The sequence below is a fragment of the Triturus cristatus genome, chromosome 3_2 (assembly GCF_964204655.1).
Source record: "Triturus cristatus chromosome 3_2, aTriCri1.1, whole genome shotgun sequence".
NCBI lineage: Eukaryota > Metazoa > Chordata > Amphibia > Caudata > Salamandridae > Triturus > Triturus cristatus.
In genome coordinates, this window is record NC_140584.1 from 899888944 (window position 1) to 899914034 (window position 25091).

A 25091-nucleotide genomic window follows, 5' to 3' on the forward strand; every position below is an offset into this window, starting at 1 on the left:
GCCACCTACCCTGGTCTGGCTGATTGGACGAAGGCTATCACTTTCCGGCCCATGACTGACAGACCAGGCACACCTCTAGCCCAGCCCACCCGGCTCCAAACTGGGCTGCACCTATCGGCTGCCTGTGGACTGTTTGGACAGAGGAACGTGTTGACTCCAAAACCAATCAGCATTTCGAAATTCTGTGCAGTGCATTGGGGTTGGCTGAGGTGACCCGATGCTCCAATCCTAGATCGCCTTACACAAATAAGCAGGACCGCCCTCATTCAGACGACTCCCTTGAACATGTTTAGCTGTGGCATTGGTTGTTGTGGTCGTGAAAGTGTTAGCATTGTAGACAAATGATATCCGTTAAAAAATGAACAACGGGCGACGGTCGTCAGGCTGAATTTTCGGACAGTTCGTCTAAAAAGCGGTCAGATGGTCCCATTAAGTGGCAAGGAAGGAAGATACCTTGTTGTTCCTTATCACCACCAGTCCGTGACTGTGGATGCCAGTATGCCTTGCAGTGTTGCTTATCCATGCCTGGATACAATGGAGCGACCCACATACTTTTTACTATCTCAGCATGATTTTTAACTGCAGGATGGCTTTTTGAGAAGCACCACCATGCTGAATATATGTCCCTTCCCCACAACAAGGAACGCTTATGGATTCCAAAATTAGGAATTGAAGGAAATCACCTGTTATCTCCTCTTGCGCTCTACCTGCCTTCACCATGGTCAGAGCCCCCGGGTCTGCAGCCTCGTCTGAGCGCTCTGCTGGGTTGCCGTGGCTGCAGCGGAGAGAAAACGTGCCAGAGGAACCTTTAAGAGCGCCAACACCGCCTTGTCACTGATGGTCGTCTGGGTCTCACCAGCCACTGTACTCTGATCATGGAGGTGGTCGGCGACTTTGAGTACAGCAGAAAGGATCTCATAGGGCATGGAGCCTTTGCTGTTGTCTTCAAAGGTCGCCATAGGAAGGTACTGCACTGGGTTGGTCTGTTTGCCAATTGATGGTCCTAATGTACTGTTTGTTGTGGAATACTCGCATATTGGACAGGCATGAAGTGGGTGTGTAGAAGCTGCATGATGGTATGGGTTATGAAATTGATGACAGGTGACATGTAATGGCTTTAAAACGGGTTGTCATGGTTATGTGAGAAGAGAACCTTTTGGAGAAATAGGGGGTGCTCTCATTGGATATGTAACATTATAATCACTGTTTGACTTGCGCGGTTAATGCAGGTATTTTTGCATTTACAATATGAGCTCTTGATGGATTTAAAATAAACTAATTAACGTCGCATGAATGAACCTTTTAGAATGCTTTATAACGTGATAATTGCAAGCCATCCAATGTATCGATATTTAGCCGGAAGCAAAGCATTATATAACTAGGTTGAAGGGTAATTGTTTCTTTACAGTGCCCTTTACAACACGAATAAATACAATAAACATTTTTTAGGGAGCAGCAGGAGCGTGGCCAACTCTTAGGGAATATTAGTTTGAAACAGCTGACAAACTGTGCTGCCGGATGTACTCGCTAATGTTTGTTGACAGTGATGTGAGCTCTGGAGCAAAAGTTGCACGAGTAACATTCTGGTACATTAATTTTACATAATACACGATTTCGGTTTTGGAAAGCAGATCTGTGCTGACAACAAATGCTCCATTTCTGAGAATTCTGATTGGCCAGCACTATCTGCAGGTTCCATTGCATGTTCTGATGTAGTCCACCAGGCTTCTAGGCCTTGTAGTCGCAGGGGAAATATAGCTGGCGGCAGTACATATCAGGCCAGTGCTATTCCTTGGTATTGGGTTGGTATACACCATGCTTCGCTTGGAGGCGTTTGCATTTGTATGTGCATTTACTTGCAGGTTACCTTAACAATGTGTATTCATTATTTATCCGAAACACAATTTCTTTTAGTGCACGATTAAACTATAGTTATTACCCAGCTCAGTATTATACTTTATAGTTACCTTGATTTGATGAAAGACCAAGATGGTTCTGATGGACACACAGGATTTCTCGTCCTTACACATGTGTAGCAGAGTACCCTACTGACCTACGTACTGCAAAAACTTGACCTGATAGCAGTTGAACTGAATTTTTGTGCGAGTGTTTTGCTCCTCTTTTTGATGGATACAAGTCACCGTACGGTGATGACATCAGTTTTTCTCTGATATGAACGTGTGTGCGGAAGGACGTTGCTCCTCTGGTGTGTAGTTGGCCAATGTTCATCTTCATATGGTTGTAATGTTTGGGTGCATCTTTTCCCGCTATGGTTCTTTAATGCTGCGCTGTGTGTATGCAGCTACGGATCTATGTGAATACTGTAGAGGTGGGAAAGGCTTAGCCGACCGTGCATGTTGTGCTTCACTTGTTTCCTTTGCCTTACAATCTTCCTAAAGGGTAATAGCCTCAACATTTAGGACAACATGGGTGGTTTACTTTCTTCACTTGGGTGCTTACCAAACTCATGTGAATAGCAATGAGTCCGTCGTCCCAAACCATGGAATGTAGAAAACACACAGAAATATTGTGTTTGCTCTTGTGAGCCAGTCCAGTTTGCTTAATGCTGTTTTGCATAATGATGATATCAGAAGGGCTCTGTACGATGATTCAGCATCCTGTAGCACTTTCCCGTGTCCGTACATACCTACAAGGAGCATGGTACAAAAGTACAGTGTTTTGAGCAGTTCTGTCTGCCCCAAGTGGGTGATCCATATTATCTACCTTGAAAAGTTTGTGTGTCTCACTACACTAAACGCTTGCTAAAAGTAGTGCAGCATTTCCACTCTAACTGGTTACAGTAAGAAAACAACACCCTATCACGGATGCTGTATTAAAGAGGGCCCCAATATATGTATGCAAGTTGTATTTACATTGCCTTTGTATTGCACACCTCTTGTACAGCCCTCCATTGCTTTACATCTGGCTATGCACAAAATAAGTACGCGCTGGGGTTGTGTACATTTCATGGAGCTCCTCAAAGGAGGGAGTGGCCCCTATAAATAGTTGTTTTAGAGTCACTATATAAGCATGTCTCCACTGCAATCAATGAGCCGCTGCCCCAACCTATTCGAAGTTGGGCAAACACCAAAGAGGGAGATCTGGCGAATATGCTGCCTTGCTGTGCTGCTGGCAGAGATATCTGGGACGGTCCGGAGCCGAAGTGGTAATAGCATGCCACGGGGGTGTCCCCAAGACGACTTGAGCACAAGAGTTCTAGTTTCCCTTGGTCACAAGTACCTTGCCTCTGGCAGTGCCTCATGGGTGATCCACATACTTGTTTTTTAAAAAAGTAGTACGTATGTGTGAATACAAAGTAAAATACACAACATAACAACAAATACATAAGTCTTTATAAGCCTGGCACTCTAGCGTTGTTTGGGTAAGTCCCTGAGCCCTATTTCCCTTTCTAAAGACGGTGGCTGTTCCCCATTCGTGTGACAACATTCAGGTTAGGCCCCACTAGTTAGTACAAGTCTTAGACGATTCACAGTGGCTTCTCAAAAGTCATTGTCTCAGCACTGTAGCGCTTTTAGTCAGAGCAAGTTTCCCCAGAGGCTTGGTGGCCCGGAAGTCAGTCTTAGACGCTCTCGCTGAAGTTGCAGCTTCAGTTTTGCAGCCCGAATGTGCATCAGTGGCCTAGTGGTAAGCAGAAGTCTGGATGCTGCAGACGAGGCAACAGGTGTCTACGACGCAGGAAGGTCTCCAGATCCTGGTGGCCGGTCCCTGGTGCTTCCAGATTTGGGTGATTGGAGCGTTGCTCTACTTCCACAGGTCACAACCTGCTCTGCTTCACGGTCCCTTGCTACTCTGGGACAACAGCCCTTTCTCTTCACCATGTCCCCATCTGGCATAGAGGGTTACAAACAGTGCACTCTGGGTAGGGGCCCCTCCTGGTCACAAAACTACGCAAGTCGTCAGCGATGTCCCAGGGTGACGGCCCCTTTCTCCACCACAGCGCCCACCTGGTTTATGGGGGTTGTAACCAGCAGATATATAGGGATGAACGCTTCAGATCACAACACTGCATGGGGCGGTGGCCCTCTTCTTGTACAACTGTGCACCAGGGCACTGGCCCATATCTTCACCACAGCCTCCACCTGGTATATTAGGGTCGTGAACAGCAGCATTTGGGCGGCTTACTGGATCGGTGCAGCGGTCCTCAACGCGTAACCAGCGGGAAGACTACTTAGTCCGTTGTCCTGGTCAAAACAGGCAGAAGTCGTGCTTCTCCACACTGATGTGCAGCTCAAGTTTGACCATTTTTGGGGGCTCAAGCTTCTCTTTCTATAATCCGTTTCTGGACAGAAATGTGATTTAGTGTCTTAGTCTTTGAAACTCTTGCTGTGGGTGGCACCCACTCCTCTGTCCTGTCCGTTGTCCAGGAAGCAGTCTGTCACAGCAGGAGTGATTCCAAATGTTTTTCCCCAAGAAAATGTAATGAGTTTTTCATTATACAAAGAAAGATCCCACCACCCCCACCCCTCTCACTGCTTAGAACAGCTTCGCTAGTAGACATAACAGTAGCAATACAAAGTTTAATAAAGATAGAATTATCATACGCATTGCTTATTAGGCTCGTAAATTGACAAAGGTATCTTCAAAGATCTGGGCGATCGTGTATCAGGATTTTTCCCGATAGGTAGTTCACTAGGGTGCATCACTGTGCATCAAATATATGTTCTATATCTGCAAGATTACAAGTCCGTTTCTCCATGGTGACCAATGTCCATAGTTTTCCTGCCCATTCCTGCACAGAAGGAATGGTCGTCATCTCCACCGCAGTACCAGGAGTTGTGTCACCGCCAGTAGCATGCTGGCTATTATTCTCCAGTGAGCCTTAGTTAATGCTGCCATTTCTACTGGTTTAAGACCCAAGATTATGGTTGCAGGGTTGGGTTTCAGTGGGTATCCTGTTGCCTCCCCCACCCCCTCCCCCCACATAACTGAGGCACAAAAAACTCCCTACTTAAAACATGAGCACCACATATCACCCTTCTTTCCACAGCCCCTTCAGCACAACTCATCAATTGACCTAAAACCGATGTATGGTTTAGCAGGTGTGACATACCACACTGTCACAATCTTATACATTGTTTCTCTATTCTGCACACTCCTATAAAGTGAAGGAGTTTCTCCCAGGTTTTTTCTGGGAATAGGGCGGTAAGGATCCATAACCACTGTTTTATGTAGCGTCATTCCTTATCAGGTGGCTTTTTAGATAGGAGGGCGTAAATGTTGGAAATTAAGCCTTTAGGGCCACAGCATGTGGTGAACAGTGCCTCCCAAGTTGTTAAGAACCGGGTGGCTATTAACCAGATGAAGGGCCCTGTGCCGTAAATGTATATATCGCAAGTGTTCAGTTTCCTGTTACTGGAAGTCCTGCTTACATTTTAGGAGTTCTCTAATTCCCCCGCCCTAGAAGAGGTCCCGGAGCATTCTACATGCCCCCATCCCATTGCATGAACACGCCCTTTGCATTTCCTGGGGAAAAGTCTGCATTACCTAACGGGTGTAAAGGGTGACAGGAAGGTTGTTAACCTGCTGTCTCTGGTGAGTTTATCCCATATATTGAAAGTGGTCTTAAGAATGTCTGAGAAGTAATGTATCATGGGTCTATCATGTTTGGGGAGCCAAGGGACAGCCCAGGGAGCCTTTTCCAGAACTGCCACATCCACATGGACCCAGTGGCGTTTGGGTCTCGTATTAGGACCATTAAAAAAAATTGCAGAGTTTAGTCGACTGATAATATTTTCACATATCTGGGAGGCTAAGACCTCTGGACCTCCTAGAGGGTCTCATAATTGCCCTTGAGACGCCTGCTTTACTCCTAGCCCAAATAAAACAGACTGTGTCGCGCTACAGGAACTTCATGTCTCTTTCTGGGTAGCGCTTGGAAAAGATGGAGTAAGCGGGGTTATATGTTTTGTTTAGTGACCGCCACCATGCCTACCCACGAGACGTATAGATGTAATCGGGGGTATTTGACTGCATAAAGTACACTGTAACGTGGCATAAGATTTGGCCTTCTTGCCCCAAAACTTGTTATCCTTGACCCCAAACAATATATCCTGGTAATCCCCCGGGATCCCAACTCTCCATTCCCCATTCAAACGTCAATACCATTGCCCACCTGAAGCAGTAAGGGAACAGATATGTCCCCGCATGGTGTTGACCCTGCACTGCAACCCGCTATACAACCAGCCACCCTCACGCACACCAAAGAAGTGCAGTGCTCCTGATTGCTGACCGGTAGGCAATTGGCCATCTCACGCAGGCCATCCCCTGGCCGAACCATATCAATCATCTAATGACATTTCAATGGCAACATATGTACAGCCTATAACAACACATAACATCTAAACCCCTTGCTGGTACAAAAAGATTGCTTGATTTCAACTCTAGCATTGTCATGGGCCCTTGTGTTGCACCGGTGTTATGTTCTGTTGGTGGAACCTTCCATGAGTGTGTGTACAGTGACATCATTACCTTAATTTAATGGCCTCTTGAGAGTGGATTCGAGATGTAAAGTTGCTTTCTCGTGCTCGGTGGGTCATGTCTTGTTTTTTTCTGACAAACACGTTTTCTGCTCTGGCTATATTGTTTTTAATTTAGATTGGCAATTATATAATGCCAAAATGTCCATTAGTGTGGATCGCTGAGCTTTCAGTTGTTCATTACATCAGTTAAGTGACAAGAGACATAGAGGCCATATGTGCATCTTTGTGGATGGTTTAAAGAGATTGCAAGATAGTTTAACTGCAGAGCCACTCTGCAGTGTGCCTATTCTGTACCACTAGTTACTGAAATCGGTGACTTCTTGAAGCCCCTCTTTCTCAGAATCTTCAATTACTCGGATGCACTTCCTTTCTTCCTGGGTGTTACTGTGTTGGCTGGTCATTTCCAGACTGGTACACCAAGCATCCTCTAGCTGTACTGGATAACCCTCTCTTTCACATTGCTGATGCCCGTTTAATATTAGTGTGCTTAGGTGTGGATGCATGTGCATCTTGCTCTGTTGCTTTCATGTGGTCTCTGTTCTCTGTGTCTAGGCCTTTTCTCTGATTAAAGACTGTTGCCCTCCAGATGTTGCCTCATTCTCATATTAATGCCCCGATCCCTGTCGAAGGTGGTTTCTTCTAAAGCCAAGTATTGATCATAAGCAAGTTTTGAAGGCGTTGTGGCAGTGGAGATGTTGCCAGTGCGGCTCCACAAAAGTAGATCTATTGTCATCTTAATTCTTCAGCCCTTTCTTAAGTCGGACTGAGATGAAAAGGACACCTCCAGCGTGGCAATGTGGTGTCTGAGAAACTGCTTCAGGGTTGTAAAATGTTATTCTTGATTTTGTGCGTTTTGAAAGTATGCAGGTCTTTGTCAAGAATAGTCCCAGTGATTTAGCGACCTTGGAGAGTTGAGGGGTATGTCTGATCTTATTTAGTGGTGTTGGCGATGATGATATCAGTTTTGGTCTTGTTCGGTTTGAGGTAAGGGGGTGCTTGAATTGGAGGTTGCCAAACATTGTGAATGTTTTCAGATAGAGTTTGATTCAGTAAATTTAGATGCGGAGCTTGGCAAGGAGGACTCAAGAGTGACTGTATGCAAATTAGCCTTATACGCAGACAATATAATCCTATACACCAGTAACCCGGGGTCGATTTTTCCACGGGTAGAAGCCCTTTTGGAGGAATTTGGCTCTATCTCTGGTTATTTAGACAATTCTTCCATAACGGAGGTGATGTGTTGGAACAGTGATCAATGGGAGGGCTCCACTGGTGAAGAGTTAAAATATCTGGGTATCTATATTGTTAAAGAACTGGATAAAATTCCCCAGATTAACCTGAACAAAACCACCAAGGAAATTGATCACCTCTTTGCCAGATGGAGGAATCTTCCCCTGACAATTTACGGGAAGGTCAACCTGGTGAAGATCGTCATCCTCCCTAAGATATACCTGTTTAATGCAGTCCCCTTGATCTTCCCCAGTATGGGTATTCGTAAGATCCAAAGTAAGATCGGGAGCTTTATCTGGGGAGACAAATGCGTAAGGCTATCCTGGAAGAAGTTGAGGCGCAGGCTTTTCTAAAGGGGGGTTGGCTCTCCCGGACATTGGATGGTACTCAGTTGCATTCCAATTCAAAGGTGTTTGGATGCTACTTTCTAAACCTGCGGAGACATCGTGGGGTAGGCTGTTGGGAGAGATGGCTATGATGGAGGGCGGAGGAAGTGGAGAAGGTTTTCTATATAAGTTTGGGGCCCGAGGTACTTTAAACTAGTACGTCTGAAGGTCCTTAAGGCCACCCTAGAAACTTGGTATAAAGTTAGACGCAGATTGGGAATCGGATATTATTCAGAATTTGCACCTATATGGGACTCCCCTGGGTTACCACTCTGCCTTTAAGATAGTCTGGCTGTACCAATCAAGAGAGCAGGCATTACTATTTGGTCTGACTTGTTAGACACAGAAGGGATACATCCCTGAGAGCTATTAAGAGCTAAGATTGGCCCTGTTTTTTCTAAGTTTAAGTACATACAACTTAAATCTTGGTTTGAAGCGGAAAAGGGGGATATTAGTGGAGATTGGGACATAGAGATTCTTTTCCAATCAGTACAGTCAAAGAAGAAAGAAATCTCTACTTGGTATAAGAAGTTTCTAGATGCAGAAGATGGAGAACTTTCACCACAATCTTCGGTCTGGAACCAATCCCCCTTTGAGCCTAACATTGCTGACCTATTTGAGCCCTCTCTGAAACTACTTTACAAATTTATTAAACCAGCCAGTCTAAAGAAGAATCACTTTTTTGTCATAAATCGACTATACTATACGCCTGCCAGGATAGCCAAGTTCGCCCTGTTTACTCCAAAATACCCTAGATATATGACATCTAAAGCCAATGACATCCATATCTTCTACGAGTGTCTCGAATTAAGAACCTTTTGGGAGGGGGTGGGAGATACTCTCTGTAGCATTTTTAAAGTCAACATCGAGGTTAATCCATCATTTTAGTGTTTTTTGGGAATGATGGTTTATCAACTTTGAATTTATCACAGATCCATAACGGTTTGTTGTTATACCTGGTGTTACTTGCCCGGAGAGAGATATGTATGAAGTGGAAAGATCCCCACCCTCCGAGGAGAAAAGATTTGCAATGGCCCGCCTAGACCAGGATGGAATAGGGGATAGCTTAATGAATATCTACCAGCCTCTAATGAGTTGGGGCCGAGACTTGAGAATGATATAATCTGTATGGTTTCCCTCACGGTCCTATGATTACACCAAGCCTCTATCAAATGGGGCCGGTCAGGTCGACCTAAGCAAGTGCAGTAAGTCGTTGGGCGCCCATCTAGAGAACAACGTTTTTTTTAAGATCTGCAGAAGCTTATTGGTGAGATGAGGACACACAAAAAAAAAAAAGAGTGGCTGTATGCAGACGTTAAGTTGGTAGGGAGAAAACTGATCTTTAATTTAGTCTGACATCTGAAAGAGTTCACCTGAACATGGTAATTGTAGTGAGACAGAGTAGGTCTTGGTTTATTCCACTACCATCTTGATGCAAACTTTTCTTCAAATATGTATTTGTTTTTCTTTTTCAATTTCCAAAAAACACACCAAACAACGAAACCAAACCCCTCCGTGTCAAGTGGTTTCTAGCAATGAACCACAAATGCAACATATGCACCACATATTCATAGAAAATTATACAAATTGTGTTTACAGGAGCATAAAAAAATCCATTGCCCATGCTAGTCCCACAGCCCAGTGACTACCTCAGAGTGAGACCGTTCTCCCGGAGACCTAAGTGGAAAGCAAAGTGTTGAATGCAGGGGCCCGCTACGTCCATGAATTTCAAGGGGCAACATCTGCTGTCATGCACTTCTCCTTGAGTTGCTAGCCACATGGTCCATGCTTGCACTTTCTCATCCAGATTGGACACGCTCTTGTATGGTGACTCTTGGATGCAAGAAGTTAAATTTTTTTTTAAATTGCTCTTTATTGAACATTTTGCATACTGTGAAAAACAGCATTTGCAATGCAATAGGTCTCGCATTGTAAATTATAGTGGGTGTACGTAGACATGGATGTGTAGTAGGTACACTGTCCAACTTTTGTTCCAACCAAAGTGGCTGGTATAGTACTGCAGTGCAGTACCCCCGCGACCATGAGCACCACTACCCTTCCTAAGCAAGCAGTAGAAAACCAGATGGCTGGCGCTGCTTTGGAACGCTTAATGTGAGTGCATTATAATTGTGCGTTTCAAAGGAATGGCTGCCATCTTACATTGTAATGTCGAGGAGAGTGGATATGGCATAAGTGCTAGATCGGCTGACCTTAAGGTCGAGTCTTGGAAAGCTCAATACACTGTGTGTGCGTGTTCCCTTAATTTAAAGTGCTCCAATACCTATAAAATTGCAAAAGAAAAAAAACAAACACAAAATAAGCTGGGAAGGGCAGGTGTGCCAGTACCTGTGAAATTGCAAAAGGAAAAAAACCCACAAAATAAGCAGGGACTTGCAGAAAAGCAACAGTTTCAAACAAACCGTTCTTCCAAACCATAACATAAAGGGCCTTGGCAAAGACGACGTAGGGAATGGGAGGTGGGGTGGAAGGAATAGTACCGCATTAAAGGGGACGGCCACTAATTAATGACAATTAATGTATAGTACAGAGTTGCTCTTCAGCTCCAAATGGAAGTGATGTATCGGGAGCGCAAACTAATAAGGAGCCCCAAAAGAGAAGCTACACAGTGAGATAGAAGATTATGCCCGAGATCACACAATTTGATCAAGTGGTTAAGACCAAGTCTTCTGGTTTTAAAGCTCGGCACTTTTATTAAACTTCCAGGCCAGAAATTCTCGTACTACGTTTTGATTTACAATTGCATTTACATAGCCATTCCTTCCCATGACCAAAAGTCGAATCGATTTTTGTGGACGGGTAAACACTGCTCTGCACAGTGATGTGCACCAGGACTATATATGAATGTATTTACACATTGCCAATCGGTGTCAAAAGGCACGTGTTAATGTTGGGCCCAAGTTGACATTTTTCTAACAAGGTGAAAAGTGGCAATACATGAGGATATAAGTAAAGAGAGAACAATCAAAGGTATTCAAGGAGCCGGCATGACTGTACATAGTTCAATGAGCATTAAAGGCACCTATAATGCACCCAATTGCCATACTGGGTTAGGACCCTATTCGAGTTGAGTGGGAGCTGGAAAAATCCTTGGTAACTCCTCCCAAACTAACAGCTCCATAAAAGTGCAGCCAACTGGCATGTATATCTCTTACCTCCAGGGTAGTGTTCTCTAAAATGTCTCCTCTCGTTAGGTGCCTATCAGGTACTCATTACATAATGCAATTGCTACAACAATCCACTAAAGCCGTGAAACACCGTCAACAACCAGCCACGGATCCTGCGCACAGAAGGCATACAGATGACGTCACATATTGTGGCGCAGAACTACATGGGGAATGACTGGTTTCAAAAGAACGAAAGAAGGCTAAGGCAGAAGTCATCTTATACTAAAAAGCAGGTGCTAAGACGGGTCTCTCCCGAGCTTTCCATATTTGCCCTCCGGGTGGAAAAAAAATCTTCACTCTGCAGCAGCACCACCCATCACAGCCTTTTAGGCAACTTCAAGAGACTCGTTATAGTTCTTTCACAGTCCTCATTTCAGAACCAAAGTATTTTCAATATTCTCTACAACGAAGCCATAATTGTTGCTTATTTATCTTCCAGAACTAACAACCATTGGCAAAGCCAATTGCCCTGACTTCTTGAAAGGTATAAAGTTACTTGATATATTGTATACAATGACAGAAGCAGAACAATACCAGTCAGGTGGCACCCTATGCTAAACATTGATTTTTAGCCTGCATATTTTTAAGCCACGCTCTTAATTACATGGACCACGCCCCTTTGGGAGCCCCCCTAGTTTTTAGGTCTCGCCTAACAATGCAGCACCATGCGTTGCTCGCTAAGCGAGATCTATTGTTGCCGACTTGCTTAGTGATGAGGGACAAGATAGGTGCACGCGCTCTTGAAGACATGAGCTGTGAACGCGTACGGCGGCGTTAGCTGAGGAATTGATGCCACGTTACCACGCCTATTACGCGCTTTTGAAGACATGAGCTGGGAACGCGTACGGCGGCGTTACCTAAGGTTGCAGGACAGGCTATGTGCACTCAAAGTGATGCCGCGTTAACACGCCTCTCACGCGATTTTGAAGACATGAGCTGGGAACGCGTACGACGGCGTTACCTAAGGTTGCAGGACAGGCTATGTGCACGCAAATTGCTGCCGCGTTAACACGGCTCTCACATGCTTTTGAAGACATGAGCTGGTTTTCGCTTCCTTGCTCAGTGCAATAAAACTATTCAAATGCGTATTCGTATTAGTGTCGTCTTCTGAATCCGCTTTTCGTTTGCTTGCTCAGTGCGGCATACAACACTAAACTATACGCGTGCCCCTTGTTTTTAATGTGCACGCGAGCTTTAAACAGCAAAATCAATAAATCACACACTTCTAAACCCTAGTACTCCACCATATAATCATTTCATGTGTCAGCTTTAGATACATTTCTACAACAAGCAAAGCGTTTTGTAATTTCTTGGCAGTATAAAGCACACGAGCTCCAAGCACGGCGCGCTTTACACTGACATCATGCCTCACCCCACTTACCGGCTCTTGTGGGCACTCTGCGCTGCTCCTTGGCTGGTCTCCGTCTTCAGCCGGTCACTGCAGCAACACGCGGGGCTCCGTCTTGCTCACAGGAGCCCTGCCTGAAATCCTGCTTTCGCCGCACCATGCGGCATTCACGAAGGCGGTGTGGGCTCCCACCGGACTTCCTGTACTGATTTTTTTTTTTTGTGTGTGTGTTTTGGGTGCTTTGGCGGCCCCCTCCCTGGGCCGCACCAAGCTGCGCAGCATTTATTCAGGCGCCGCCACTGGGCACGAGCCGCAGGCCACGCTGATGTGCACGCTCATTCCGTGCCTACAACGCGTGCATTGCGCTCTTTCACTTTCCCTTGTTGTAGGAAGCGGTGGGTGTAGCAGCACCCCTGAAGGCTTTTGAAGGTGGGCGCTGAGCGGGTGGGGCAGGGACGACAGGCTGAAGTACCAGCAACCAACTCATGCCCACCTCAGGTCTCGAGTATCTTGCATGTGAGTGTGCTAGGCCCAGCCTCCTCGCTCTTAGACCCTCTCCATATGCTGCTTGTCTCCCTCCTTTCTCCTCTCCACTACTCTTTCCTTCCTTCCTACTTTATTTCTTATCCGTCCCTCCCCACCTTGCTCCTCTTCCTACTTTACTCCCGATAGTGAGGGTGCTATTCCGGGGTAGTTTAGAGTGGGCGTTGATGACAAGATCTTTGTATACAGGCCACAAGTTTGCGAGCGCGGACCGAGTATTTCTGCTTCTCACATCGATAACAAGTCTATTTAGTGCTTAAATCCCAGAGGCACCCACAGGTGCTTCCCGGGACTTTGCAGTTTTGAAGGTTAGGTGGTGAGAGCAGTAAAGATATTAGTGACGCAAAGTGATGGCGGCGGTCACTTTAGTGGTGGGCGAGCGCTGTAGGGGGATGATCGTGATTGTGTGTTTGTGCTTGGGAGCACGCAGGGGGGGGCAGCGGTGCTGGCGCGGATAGTGGGTGTGACTTTGTGGGGAAAATGGTGATAGCGGTGAAGTAGATAACTGTACCTCAGATAATGGTAGCGTGCGTTACCCTTCAGTTTTACCCTTCAGTTTTATAGAAGTCTACGATGTGCCCACTAAACAAGTATAGCCAAGGCAGCTGCGATGAACGCTTCTTAAGAGTCTTGCATACTGGCCCAAAGTCTGCCCTCTGTTGCAGAGGTAGCAGTAGCATGCACTCATCTTCTGTGCGCAATCTGCAGTGAGTAGTCTGCTTTTAAAAAGGCTTATGGGAGGTTAGTGCCTCTATATTGGGTATGTTTTTGCATGCAGTTAAGGGCAAGAATACACTTTATTCCTCAGTAAGGGCATCTTTGAATGTTGTTCAGCATTCATCTCTTACATGCTGTCTAAGCACTTTTGATATTACTTGTGGGGTGCCAAATATATCTATTTGTGGTTTGTCTGTTGTCATCCGTGTGAGTGAGCAGCCTATCTTCTTTGTCCTTTAATAATTTCTCAAATAACACTGTTGCACCTGTGATTTATAAATCGCAGGTTGACTTGCTGTGTCTTTCATCTCTGTGTGCTGAGCACTGTTTGGACTCCTCTCTCTGTATCATAGCCATAGTTGTGCACTACTGGTTGCAATCGGTTTCATCAGTTGGGGTTGGAATGTCCCATGTAATTGCAATTTTGTTGTTTTCTGCGGTTCTTGCTGAATCCCGAGGCTGATGTCCGTCTGGCATTGATACAGTGTTTGTTTGCACATTTTCTAGAGGATGAGACTGGGCCTGTTTTTACATCAGTCTCCCAGCAGGTGCCCTTGACATCCAGGCGTGAGATAGTCTTCAAAACAAGCATTAAAAATGCAATAGGTCTCGCCTTTTATTAAGCTAAAGTCATTTGCTTTGCTATACAATACCATTAGCAAAGCAAATGGCTTTAACTTAACCAAAGGCGAGACCTATTGCATTTTCAATGCTTGTTTAATTCCTCTTAAAGTCCTGCTTCCTGGTCGGTTTCAGGTGAGGAGAGTCCGCTTTCCAATGCATTGCGATTTCTCGCCCTGCCAAGTCCATAAACTTAGTCGCCGCTTTGTACATCTTGGGGCGTTGCATCGGACCCAGCAGTAATATTTCTGTGGTGTTTAAATGGAGCCTGGCTGTTATATGTGTGACATAGTCACAAGCTCCAGTCCGTAAAGTGTGCAATGTCGTGCACTGCCTCCTCCTCTGGTAAAAATCTGTGGGTCCGAGTAGCATTGGAGGCATGTATGCGACACCGTGATGAACTTCCTGTGTAACCGTGAAGAGGTCAGTATGTGCGGTAGATGTAGTTAAACTGCAACAGTTTAAGCGGTGCATTCATCAAAATCTGTTGGATGCATCTCGGAACCTGACACCAATCTTTGTCCATAAGGTCTATTTGTAGGTCTTGGCTCCAGCTGTGTCTAATTCTGCGCTGCGTCGCCCGCCCAACCCCATCTTTCCCAGTACTCTGTACACATTGGTAATCCCGTGCCTTGTGGAGCTCCACATCAGCAACGTGTGCAGCGCAGGGTCCATGTCTGTCTCAGTTCCCATGTCCACTCCCCACACCCACCCCCCACCGTCTCCTTAATCGCCGCATGTGTCAAAAGTTGCCCCGCAATCCACGTCATGAGCTATTGTAATATCTATATGGTCAATTACAGGTCATAGTCCTGAGCCCCCTGACCAACTGCTGCCATAAGTAAAACAGCCACGCAACGCCTGCCTGACGTCCAGATCACGTCAGAGAGCCATCCATTAAGATCTTGGAACACTGTGCAAGGCAGCAGATGGGGGATGTTGGTGAACAGGGACAAGAGTGATGGCGGGGCTACCAGTTTTGCCAGTACAATACGACCCATAGGTGATGGTGGAAGCCTCTGCCAGAACACTGACTGAGAGAGATGACCACCCTGCCTAGATTGATCTCAAGTACATCCGCAGGGTGTCTATACACACGGACTCTCAAATATTTGAAGGTATGCAGAAAAACTGGGACCGCATAGGATCCAGACCCTGTCAGAATGGTTGTGCACTAGTCCAACAGGGCCAAGATATAGGATTTCTGGGTCTTTACGTGGTGTCTCAAGAGCACTCTGAAGGAGTCCAGCAGTCTTCGGATTGGTGTCAGGCCTGTGTTAACGTCATTCAAGGAAATCAGAATTTCATCTGTGTATAAACAAATGTACCCTGTATACCAGAGACTATTGTGAGGGTGAAAAGCAAGGCTGACAGGTGGCAACCCTTTTAAGTGCCCCTGTAAATCTGCCACTGCTCTGAGTACTCCCGTCCAATCTGTACCTGTGTGACTGGGGCTTCGTATAGCACCCGGATCCAGGCTATCAACTCCTCCCCTAAGCCGTTGTGGCAGAGGACTGCAAAGAGGTACGACTAGGGTAGGCAATCCAAGATCTTCCCCATGTCCACCGAGACCTCCACCTCTCAGTGGGAGCCCTCTAGTTGCCCGTTTGAATGTGGAAAAGATGAGTGATATTTGAGGAAGTGCTTCTTCACGGTACTAATCTGCACTGGTCCAAGTGGATCAGGGACGATAGATCGGGTTGGATACAGTTCACTAAGATCTTCTCCATGATCTTAAAGTCCAGGTTGAGAAGGGACAGTGGTCGATATGCACTCTGTCTGCAAGAAGTCACCTTACATTATTTTGCCAAATTCAACTCTTACATTGACATAGCTTGAAGTCTGAGGGGCGTGGCATTCATCTTTGTGTTCCCATTAATCCAAATTACGAGATTTGTTGAAAAATGCCATGTTAGCTGAAACTTCGACATGTGGAATTTATTGAGAGGTCAATGTATATATTAAGATTTGTTTCTGCAATCTTTGGAAACTCTGCAAAGGCTGATTAGATTGTGTTACAAATGATTTTGTACATAACAACTCTTGTATGGTTTTTAGCTAGGATATCATAACTTCTCTGTCCACATCTGCTATTCTTCTGAAACAGAAATGGCGGCTTTGTGCAGACAATTCATACTTATTAGCCACCAAGACTTGAGCCCAAGGCCAGACCTTGAAGGTTAAACTGACAACTTTGTGTTGCTCAAATGTAGAACAGACCCCTCTCCGTTCCCTCCTCCGTCCATCCCTTCCCACCCAGTGCAGGATACCAGAAGAGGTCAACTCTTGGTAGATCTTGATTGGAATGTAGCCACCTCCATTTTTATTTCTTCTCCAAGTACTCATGCTGTCAGTATTTATACCTCTCTATCATACTCCACTCCCCTTCCCTTAAGTCACTGTCAACAACTGGGAATAACTGGTTTAGATGGAAACTGGAGTACATACCTCCTGGATAAGTTCTCATAAAGTCATCAAACAACAAAGAAGGGTTTGGACTCGGATCAGTAAGGCTAAGCCCCTAATCAATAATAAACAGAATGCCAGTACTGATAGATAATTCACATCTCATCAACAGAACATTGACGTTAAACAATGTCACCACAGGGCCTCTGTTTCCATCCAAATTAATCAAAATGTATTCATAACCAAAGTCATTTTTCATAAATTCATGAAATTAATTATCAAACATTAAAGAACAATCTTATCACCATACAGGCACTACTTTTTCTTAAAACAAACCACCCACCATCCGTTCACTTTCAACCACATTTTACCCACTCATTGCTCTCATTTTTTCACAATCATTCACTGGTACCATTCTACACGCATTCCAATGCTGTACACATAACACGCTCATCACAGATACACAATGAAAAACTACAATTCAACTGAAAAAGCCAACAGAAGAATACATTCTGAAAACGTATACAAGATTATACAATTTTTTTTTTTTTAAACACTTATGTACATTCAATTGGCTACAAACAGGTCGATGCGTTTCGAACAGTCTAAGATTCCGGGGTTCTCCTCTGGACCGAAAAGCTGCAAAAAACACAAAACAAATGCCTTGATATTTCTTCAACGACAATGTCCCCTCACTCCTGCCCTGCCCCATAAGGCATAGACAGCTTACCTCAATTGAGTTACTAGATCAGCTGATCTAGATTTCCAATGGAACCAAACTCTTTCTGTAAAGACAGTTATGTATATCTAATTAGTGTCTAAAGGAACCAAATTACCAACAACGTTTCAGCTCTGTTAATCTTGATGATCTCCTTACATTAATGGTGGCCAGAAAAACTTGAACTTCACAGGGATGAGTCCCCACTGTGTTCAATCAGGATTTCTTTCTTTAGTGGAGTCCTGCATAGGACACACAAGATGTGAGCGGGAAAACCCATTTGGGAAGCTTGACCATGGTCTCAGTAGTTGGCTAAGGAAGACCGTTAATCGCTCGCGCTGTGCGTTGCTATGACAACGCACAGCGCAAGTAGATTTGGGCTGGTCTCCTTCTCGTTGTAATTATTTAGGCCTTCCAGGTTAGTCTGATGAGAAATAGCAGTAATAATTGTAGCGGGCGGGGTCACGTTCGTAACGTGACCCCTGCCGTCTTTTGGGTTTCCGGAGGCTTCAGTAACAGCTGCTAGCCTCCGGAGTGCAATGTTGCTGCACGCTAATGAAAGCGTTTGTGGTTTGAGGAGAGTCTGGCGTAAGGACTGCTCTCCTTTACAGCGTGAAGCTTCTCCGAGGCTCTGCAGTAAAAGGAGAAAAGCATGCCTCCCAACGCTGGCCCACTCAATCCGTTAACGAGGCAATGATCGGTGTGAAGGTAATAAGTACATTTAAAACTAATTCGGGGAGTTTTTTATTGCGAAAAGAGTAAGGAAAAGAAGGAGGGAGGGGGAAGGAGAAGCCCAACTGTATATTGGAAGGGTAAAGAAACAAACAGGAAGTAACTTACCTAAAAAAGGCATAAAATTTAAAAAACAAGTTGGTAGTAGCTATAATCGGTAAGGTTACTTACCTTGGTAGCGATCTAGGTTAAATATAATAATTCGAAGTCTAAAGAAAGCCTCACAATGGTCATTAAGGAGCAGAGTATAGAAATGTATACTTCACTGTCCAGGAGCAGCGAATAAAAGAGGATGATACCTAGTTACCATGACGTTATATATTGTTGTTTGGAATATTATTATTCCTGATGTAATGTGTTCTTTAAAGGGCTGCATGTTGGGGCAGCAATAAAAGTATATTGCATAATGGTAGCCTCCGATCTTGTAATGAAATCCTAGACCATTAACATTCAGTTATGAAGAAGACATCCAATAATTTGTTTCTCATATAATTTTCAGTTTACAAGTTTTCTTGTAACCGGAGTCATGATTTTCACATCTCTTGTACAGAGTTGCATTTGTTTTACCCCAGCTCAGGTAGAAGAAAAGAGAGCTTTCCGAAACACTCAAGGCGAAAGGGACAACTCTAAAAAAAAAAAAAAAAAAAAAAAAAAAAAAAATGTATATGACGATATAAACTAAAAATTACTTCGAGCCTGTACTGAATTATTGGCCTAACTTGTAGAAACTCAAGAACCGTTAATTGCATCTTTCTCAACTACTGTTACTGTTATCTTGCCCCACATTAAATAATGCTGAGGATAGCTGTGTTAGCGATTCTCTGACTTTCATACCCACCTTCAGCTGGAGAGAAAGAAAGTTTTATCCTGCTCTTGATTATCTCTTTCTGGATAGTAATATTCGATCCCAGAGGTTCGATACTACGTTCACCTTATACTCCCGTTCTCCACTTCACAAAAAGGCCCCAATCCAATTTACCTAACTGCAGAATGATTTTCACATGCCACTTTTAATCATATACAGTGTGAAGTCCGATGCAACGATTGTGAACTTGACAAAAAGCACCCTTCCACTGATATGCTTTAATTTGATAATTCCTTTGAGGGTGTAAGGAGCGGCAAAACCTAGCACATATTGTGCACAATAATGTGCAACAGAAAAACCTTGCACATATTGTGCACAATTATGTGGCAAGTCTGGGAGTGACTAAAAGACATACTTTCGAGGTGGAGTGGTCGCGGGCGCTATGCTCTTGGATGACGTTTTTTCTATAATGGCATCAGAGAAGACATGCCTGTCTTCTGTCATTCTGTTTCGGTCTGTTCGATTTATATTGAATGGGTTCACTATTCATGATGTATCTTTTTGTCCTTTTTTCAAACTCTGTCCGCTGACATTGGGTAATGTGTTTTTTTTTTTTTAGGTCTCGCCTAGGCAGCGCTTGCGCGGTCTCTTCGAGACATGCTGTATTCAGGATATGGGTTAAAGCTTCTCCCACTTTCTGCCCATCTTCTTTTTTTTTTATTTTTTTAAAGATTTTATTGTGCATAAAAGGGTTACAAACACGGGCCTACAGCCACCAGGACCGGCCGCTAGTAGTCAAAGTGTTCCAGCATATCAGAAAACAATGGCTGGCCCACAGGGGCTCCGCACTATCACGGTAAATCAGACTGCACATAAAGGAAATCAGAATACACACTTTTAGTATAAATAACAACAAAAAAGAAAAATACAAAAATACAACAAACAAGGCGAAACGACTTATGAAGGGCGGCGAACACCAGCCGGGGGAGTCAACACCCAACCACCTGAGGGCGGTCAATAAAAGAAGACCTGAGAGGGAGGGGGGGGCAACGAGAGAACCAAATCTGTACTCCGAAGTACGAGATGCACAAGGAACCCTCAAGGATCAGGGGGACGAGGCAACCCCGGACGTATCTACCAAAGGGGGAGCACAGATAGACCCACGATACGCGTTCCACTGCCCCCAAATTTTACCCCAAGCCCCCGGTTTACCACGGGCCACATACACCGTTTTCTCCCTGAACATGCACCAGTCCATGTTTTCCTTCCAGACGGACACGGTGGGAGGCCGCTGGGAACCCCAAAGCTGCGCAATATCTCTCTTTGCAATCATGTTCCCCAAGGCCGCCCACCGAGCCTGAGCCGCATTGCAGTCATTGGGCTCCCATACATTCAGCACACAACGACGCACCTCCGGCAGCAGAGCGACCCCGGTGACTCGTCTCATAATATCATGCACCCGGCGCCAGTATTCCGCCACCTCGCGGCATTCCCATAGGATATGGAGAAAAGTAGCACTGAGCCCGCAGCCACGCTTACAGAGTCCGTCGTCTGAAAACCCCATCGAGACCAGGCGGGGGCCCGTCACATATACACGATGGAGAATCTTAAGCTGGACCAGGCGGAGACGGGCCGGGATGGCCACCTCCTTAGGGGATGACAGTGCAGTCTGCCAGTCCTCATCGTCCAGCTCCACCCCATCTCCCGTCCATGCCTCCCGAAGACGCACCAAGAGGTCAGCCCGATTGTTTATCAGTTTTTTGTAAATCAGGGAGATAGTACTGTCGGGGACGTGACCGTCGAGTATGCGGTCCTCGAGAGGCGAAGAAGAAGGGACCGTGGTCCCCTCCCCAAAGACCGAAAGCAGGGCGTGCCGGACCTGTGCATAACGGAAGAACTCTCTGTCACTAAGCTCATACTCGCGCTGAAGCGCCGCGAAGGATTTAACCGCACCTTTAACCCACAGGTCCCCCACTCTGCTGATGCCGATCGTATCCCAGCGCTCGAAGCCTTTCGTTGTCCAGAGGCTTCCCAAGCGGTCTGAGTCGAATAGAGGAGTGGCGCACGTTAAACGCTCACTCCAGCCCATCGCAACGTTAGCCGCCTTCCATACACGGACCGCAATCCTGGTAGGGCCCGTAAGGGCCCCACCAGCAGACCGTGAGTAAAGCGCTCTGTTATAGTTACCGCCGGGGAGCAGGAATTTATCCATCTCATATGCCGGGTTCGAACCAGGAGCGTACGTAGCATGATTAATGGCAGACAGCTGGGAGGCCCAATAGTACCGTCTAATATCAGGAAGCGCGATGCCCCCGTCATACCAGGAAAGAGTCAGCTTGGCCAACGCGATACGCGATCGCCCGTCCCAAACCAGTCTCCTCTGCAAACTCTCCACCTCCCTAAAGTAGGCCGCAGGAATGACATCGAAGAAGTTCTGGAGTGCATAAAGGAATCTGGGAAGGGACATCATTTTAAACAGCGCCGCGCGACCAAGCGGAGACAAGGGCAGCTTACACCACCGAGCCGTGTCTGCCCTCAAACGCCGGAGTGGAGACAGGAGATTCTGCTCATAGCGGACCGCCGGATCCAACGAAATGTACACCCCCAGGTATTTAAAGCCGGACTGAGATATTTGGAGCGGAAGCCGAGGCGGCAAGAGAGGAAGACCACCAGAGATAGGATACACACAAGATTTGGACCAGTTGATTATCAGACCCGAGTTTTTCCCGAAGGAAGTAAGGACATCAAAGAGAACATTGAGCGACTTCCGCGGTGAGGTGAGATACAAGAGAATATCATCCGCGTACAATGAAACCCGATCATCGAAGCCCGGGGCCCACCGGAGCCCTCTAATCGAGGGCTCCCAACGGAGCCAGGCAGCGAGCGGCTCCAGGGCGAGAGCAAAGAGCAGCGGGGACAACGGGCACCCCTGTCTAGTTCCCCTCCCGAGAGCGAAAGGCCGAGAAACCCGCCCATTGACAACCACCTGAGCCATTGGTCCAGCATAAAGGAGCTTCACCCAGCCAAGGAACCCCTCCCCAAACCCAAACTTCGCCAAGACGGCCCAAAGAAATGGCCATTCAATGGTATCAAAGGCCATCGTGGCGTCTAGGGAAACCAATATGGCCGGTTCAGCCAAGTACTCAGCCCTAGCAAGGACGCCGTGCAGACGCCGTAAGTTGAGAGCGGTATTACGATGTGGGATGAAGCCACATTGATCCGGATGTATCAAGTCACATATAACGCTCAGCAAGCGATTAGCGAGGACCTTAGCAAGTATTTTGGGTTCGGCATTCAGCAGGGAAATAGGCCTATAGGAGGCACAGCGGTCACGTGGCTTACCCTCCTTGGGAATCACTACTATAGTAGCCAGATGCTGGTCGTCAGGAAGGGAACCCCTCTCGAGCGATTCCTGAAACATATGACGGAGGAAAGGCGCGATTTTATCCGGGCGCAACTTATATAGTTCAATCGGCAGGCCGTTGGGGCCCATAGCCTTGCCCGAGCGGAGGGAGCGAATCGCAGTAGCTATCTCTTCGACAGACAAAGGGGCATCCATCAGCTCGCGGTCCTCGACGGATAAGCCGGGCAGGGCAATATCCCGAAGCAGAAGACGAGAGTCGTCCTCATCTCTATCGGACACCGGGGAGTACACTGCACGGAGGTGGTCAGCAAAACACTCAACAATCTCACCAGGCTCAGTCACACACACTCCATCCGACACCCGAAGCTCCGGGACCACACGATTCACTCTCTCCTTCTTGTCCAACCAGGCAATCAGCTTACCCGCCTTGTCTCCGGCGTCATACAACCTGCCCTGCTGCTCCCTATATATAGTCTTGGCAGCATCAGTGACGAGAGACTTATATTCAAACTGCTTCAGGCTGAGGGCATGCAGCCCATCCGGGGTGACACCCGCCTCCAAGGCTGCCTCCAGCCCCGATATTTCAGTCTCCAGCGTCACAACCGCCTCTCTCTTGACCCTCTTGGCCTCCACTATCTGGGACAGGGCATGCCCGCGGAGCACTGCTTTGAAAGCTTCCCACAGGGACACCGAGGACAACACCGACCCCTCATTCTCAGAAAAATATTGATCAATCGACTTAATCAGGCTATCACGGATCTTGGGGTCTCGCAGGTACCAAGGGTTAATAGGAGCGATCCGCCCAGCGGACCGCGACCCGGTGTCAAAAAGCAACCACAGTGGGGAATGATCAGAAATACCCCTGGCCAGGTGTTTGACCTCTCGAATCCGAGCAGCCTGGGCCGCGGGCATAAGGAAATAGTCCAGTCTGGAGAGACTCCCATGGGCCCCAGAGTGAAAGGTGTACTGACACTGTGTCGGATGCATTAACCTCCAACAGTCCACCAGACCGAAGGTCTCCAGGAGCCCGCCCAGCCACGCCTGGGTAGCAGGGAGGGCCCTGGGCGGATGACGGTCCAGGTCACCCGAGACAACAGAATTAAAGTCCCCACCCATAAGCAAAAGACTGTCAGGAAGCCCAAGCAACATACGACCCAAGTCTGAGAAGGTGGAGTTCTGGAGGCCCGGGGGAACATAGACCGAGATCAAGGAAAGGGACTGCCCCTCCCAGTCAGAGCCACATAGCGCCCTCTATCGTCTGGGACCACCCTGGTGATCTCCAACGGAAGTGAAGCTCGCAAGAGAATGCCCACCCCTCTCGAACCAGTGGTGAAACCAGAGTGGGCCACAAGTCGATATCCCCCCCTGTTCATAGCCCGACAAACGTTGCCAACCAGATGCGTCTCCTGTAAGAACACCACATCAGGAGTCAGACGACGCAGATATTGCAGCACAACACCCCGTTTGATACGGTCCCCCAATCCATTGACGTTCCAAGACATCAATCTCAACCCGTCCCCCCCCATCCCATCCAGTAGATCAAGGGCCCCCTAGCAAAGAGCTCAACACCCAAGGATGAACCATAGCCAATACTTCGCCTTGAAAACAAAAAACACAAATGCAAACAACCCCACCCACCCACCAACCCCCCCCCCCCCCCCCCAACTCCAACACCCCCCACCCTGCACCCCTGCGGTCCAAAAAACCACCCCAACTTGCAGTGTGCCTGTCGCCCTACAAACCCCATTCTACGAAAAGACCCCGGAGGAGGGAAGGGACCCGTCCCCGCCCGCTCCCCACACACAACATAGTGAAACAAAATGCACAAAAGAAGTAGAACCCAGCCGAACAGTACAACCTGGCAGAGTCCGGGACCATAAGTCACTCCAAAGGAGACCCACCACCCTCGGTACCGGCAGAGGGCCCAGTCCGGTCACCCCGGTCTGGCAGCGAATCCAGCCAGTCACTCAGTCACAGGAGAGTCAAAAAAGGTAGTCCGATCTTTATGTTCCACTCGGAGCCTTGCAGGATAAAGCATAGAGTACTTGAGACCGAGGTCCCGGAGCCGCCGCTTCACCCCCTGGAAGCCCATCCGCTGTTTCTGGACAAGTTGGGTGAAGTCCGGGAAAAAGTTAATGGACGAGTTCTCATGTCGGACCGGGCCATGAACCCGTGAGGCCTGCAGAATCGCGTCTCGGTCTCTGTAATGGAAAAGTCTCGCAACGATAGGCCTCGGGGGGGGCACCCGGTCGCGGCCGGCCACCTGGGACACGATGGGCCCGCTCCACTGCGAAAAACTTACTCAGGCCAGCGGGAGCAAGATGTTCGAGGATGAGCTCCTCGACCAGGAGATCAACCGGGCGGTTATCGGAGGTCTCCGGAACGCCTATGACGCGGATGTTATTGCGGCGGGCCCGTCCCTCGAAGTCTTCCAGCCGCCGGGCCATCAGATCATTGGCCGACTTGAGATCGCCGAGAGAGGCCTGCAGGTCCGACACGTCCGTACCAAGGGAGGACGTCCGCACATCCAGCGATT

General features: G+C 47.1%; 1 protein-coding gene across 1 annotated transcript in view; it reads left to right on the top strand.

The window, feature by feature from the left end:
* The first annotated feature begins 264 nt into the window (after positions 1–264).
* ULK2 (unc-51 like autophagy activating kinase 2) overlaps positions 265–25091 on the top strand; it is a 604281-nt gene continuing 579454 nt past the window's right edge. Inside the window, exon 1 of the mRNA XM_085649334.1 lies at positions 265–965. Coding sequence (XP_085505460.1) covers positions 876–965 — 90 coding nt within the window. The 5' untranslated portion in view covers positions 265–875. The remainder of the gene's footprint in view (positions 966–25091) is intronic.